The sequence below is a fragment of the Camelus dromedarius genome, chromosome 1, assembly GCF_036321535.1.
Source record: "Camelus dromedarius isolate mCamDro1 chromosome 1, mCamDro1.pat, whole genome shotgun sequence".
In the NCBI taxonomy this organism is placed as follows: Eukaryota; Metazoa; Chordata; class Mammalia; order Artiodactyla; family Camelidae; genus Camelus; species Camelus dromedarius.
In genome coordinates, this window is record NC_087436.1 from 114,516,131 (window position 1) to 114,519,716 (window position 3,586).

A 3,586-nucleotide genomic window follows, 5' to 3' on the forward strand; every position below is an offset into this window, starting at 1 on the left:
GTCTAGGTGGGTGAGCCTCCCTGTTGCTGGAGGATGGATGCTTCGAGGACTAGGCTTGGGAGGAAAGGGGTTAAGTCAGACCCTGACTTTCTCCGCGCAACGTGCCCAGTTTTGTCTGTTCTAGGCAACGTCGCCCAGCGGGAGCCAACCAATGGGCGGCCGGGAGCGCCCGGGACAGCCCAGTGGAGGGGCGTGGCCTGAGGCTGTCACTCAGAAGTGAGGAATGACACCCGGACGGGAGGGGGGTACGGTGGAACGCTGGGGAAGGAAAGAGAGAAGAAACAGATAAAACCAGGGCAGGGGGTAAAAAGGTGCCCCCGCGTCTGTCGGAATCCAGAGGCCGCGGTCGTTGTTGCCGCCGCCGCCGCCGCTGCCGGGGGTGGGCTCCGGAAGAGTCGGCCCAACAGAAAAAGGAGAGGACGAGCCTGGAGAGAAATCCTGCAGAAGGGGAAGAGACAGAGGCGCAAAGAAAAGTGACTCGGGCCGTGCGCCCCGGAGGCGCTCAGGAGGGGACTGCAGCCGCGGAGGGGCTTCGCTGATCCTCCCCCCACATCCTCCGAGGGGCAGACCCCGGCCCGCCCCTAAGGGCGCGAGGCGATGAGATAATCCAGCTGAGCTGCGAAAGGAGAGCGTCTGGCTCTGGATTGGGGGGAGGGGGTCTCCGGGTGCGGTGGGCCTCGGAAGTGGGGGTGAGGGTCGGCGCTGATCCGGGGCCAGAGGGGGGCGGAGGCTGCTGGGCAGCGCAGGAGTGGGCTGCAGGGGCCTCGCGCGCGGGGCTCACTCGCGCTGCGGCGGCCCGCGCGCTTCATCCAGCTCAGAGCTGCCCTGCGCCCCAGCCGCCCGCCCGGCCGCTCCGGCCCGCGGCGCAGATGGCTGTGCGCGGCGCCAACACCTTGACGCCCTTCTCCATCCAGGCGATCCTTAACAAGAAAGAGGAGCGCGGAGGGTTGCCCGCGCCGGAGGGGCGCCCGGTACTCGGGGGCACGGCAGTGGCAGTGGCTTCGGGGCCCGCTGTCTGTTGCTGGCGGCTCTTTGGGGAGACAGACGCGGGCGCGCTGGGGGGCGCCGAGGACTCTCTGCTGGCGTCGCCTGCCGGGACCAGAACGGCTGTGGGGCGGACCGCGGAGAGCCCGGGCGGCTGGGACTCGGACTCTGCGATGAGCGAGGAGAACGAGGGTGGGCGGCGCTGCGCGGACGCGCCGGGGGCCAGCGGGGCCTGCCGTGCTGGGGGGACCCTCGGCCTCGGCCAGCCGGTCTGCGAGCTGCCCGCCGCCAAGGACCTGGAGGAGGAAGCCGCGGGCCGGAGCGACAGTGAGATGTCGGCCAGCGTCTCAGGTCTGCTAAGGCTTCACGGGGAAGGGGGCCCAGCTGAGGGGTTGGGCAAGGAAGGCAACCACGCCGAGGGGGGTGGGGCCACCCTGGGGCCCCCCGGGCTGGTCAAGACCCTAAGTTCTGCGCGCTGGCACGGACTGTTCTAACCCTCCAACAACTGATCCCGAAAGAGAACCGAGAAACTCCTCGGAACCCTGCGTCCTGCGGTGAAGCCTCAGACGTCCAGGGGCAGTGTGCTTTAGACTAGGCTGGGAGAGAACCACTGCTCCCTGGCTTTGAGCCCATCGCCAGTGCCTTCGGCTGAGTCTGTCTCCAAATCCCGAAAGTCAGTGAAAGGGAAGAGCGAAGGGCCCAGAGACCTCGGGTAGCCAGTGCCCTGGCCCTGGCCCAGAGATCAGAAACGCACCTAGCTCGAGGTCCCAGAGCCCGGCCCAACGTTCAAAGATATGTAGCGAAGGATACCTTCAAGTGGGCCCGAGGCCAACCAAGCCCGAGCTTTGGAAGGAGGGCTTATTTCGCTTTCCCAGACCCCAGGGCAGGGAGAGCTGCTCTGGGCTGAGGACTCAGGAGCTGGAGGCAAACCCCGAGGCCAACTGAAGGCAGATGGGCTTGATTAGGTCATCCCAGACTCTTGGGGAAGAGGGACCTCCTCAGCCACGAGCTGGCTTGTCACTAGGTCAGAAAGATCCCTGTCGGTTGGACAATGCTGTAGGCCTCACGCTGGCTACAAGCAAATAGTATCTGCCCAAGGCAGTGCTGGACCTCTCTGCTAGGGTGCTACGGGAGAGCGGGGAAGCAGGGGAGCTGGCGTCAGGTTAGGGTCCAAGGACTTAAAGCAGGGACAGCCCCTTTACCCTCAGTCCTCAGCTCTCCTTTCATTGCCTTTTGAAGACAGAGGGAGAAGCCTACCCATGGCCTTGGCGCATTCTATTGCCACAGCCTTCCCACAGTTCCGGGTGGATGGGACGTAAGACTCCGCATACTTCAGTCTCCAGGATCCGTCTCCCCACTTTCCCTTTGCGTGCAGCCAACACGTGTGTGCTGCGACGATGCGTGTGTGAGCGTGAGTGTGGGGAGGCGGGTGAGCCCGAGGTGGGAGTCTGAAACGCCATCTATAACCCCAGGGCTCAACGCTTAGAGCGGAGAAGTCTTGCGAGGATGCTCAGGCCCAATGCCCCATTGTTGCTGAGGGGATCCTGGGGCCCAGAGAGGGCAGGGAGCTGGATCTCGGCCGCCCAGAGTTCATACAGCGGCTTAGTCCAGTTGCCCGCTCAGAAAAAGACTAAATGCAGGAAGTGAGTGGCATGGGGTTCTAAGACTTGTCTCCTGGACCCGCAGTTTCCAGGCCCTCCCCACCACTCGGGCAAGATCAAAGTGTATTTCCGCCCCCCACCCGCCCCCTAATTAAGGCTCGATCTCACCCCTCTGCGGCACTGACAGTCTCTTGTTTCTGTTCCCACTGGGTCCGCAGGCGACCGCAGCCCGAGGGCCGAGGATGATGGTGTTGGCACGGGAGGCGCACGCGTGCCCGCGCTGTGCGGAGGCAGCGGCGGCGGAGGGCCGGCGGGCGGCGCGGAAGAGGAGGAGGAGCCCGCGGCGCCCAAGCCGCGCAAGAAACGTTCGCGCGCCGCCTTCTCCCACGCGCAGGTCTTCGAATTAGAGCGGCGCTTCAACCACCAGCGCTACCTGTCCGGGCCGGAGCGCGCAGACCTGGCCGCGTCGCTGAAGCTCACCGAGACGCAGGTGAAGATCTGGTTCCAAAACCGTCGCTACAAGACCAAGCGCCGGCAGATGGCCGCCGACCTGCTGGCCTCGGCGCCCGCTGCCAAGAAGGTGGCGGTAAAAGTGCTGGTGCGCGACGACCAGAGACAGTACCTGCCCGGAGAGGTGCTGCGGCCACCCTCGCTGCTGCCTCTGCAGCCCTCCTACTATTACCCTTACTACTGCCTCCCCGGCTGGGCACTCTCCACTTGCGCAGCTGCTGCGGGCACCCAGTGAGCCGGCCTGGGGTGAGGCAACGGAAGATCCCCGCGCCCCAGCTCCGGACGGGCGCTGATGGCTGCGCAGGTTGTGCCCTGCACAACGGCGCCCCGCCGCCGAAGAGGCAAGTGGAAGATGAAATCCAGCCCTGTCTCCAGGACGTTTGCCCTGGCTGTGGGACTGGGTCTACCCAGAGGGGGGCACCTTTTTCTGGTTTGAACAGAGGCATCCGGTGACCTAGAGGCCCTGTTTCCCTCTCACCTGCCTGGAAGCC

General features: G+C 65.3%; 1 protein-coding gene across 1 annotated transcript; it reads left to right on the forward strand.

Moving 5' to 3' along the window:
- Positions 1-869: 869 nt before the first annotated feature.
- NKX3-2 (NK3 homeobox 2) lies at positions 870-3,330 on the forward strand. The gene is made up of 2 exons (XM_031437255.2): positions 870-1,335; positions 2,804-3,330. The coding sequence occupies exons 1-2, from the start codon at positions 870-872 to the stop codon at positions 3,328-3,330; spliced, it is 993 nt and encodes a 330-aa protein (XP_031293115.1).
- Positions 3,331-3,586: the final 256 nt, after the last annotated feature.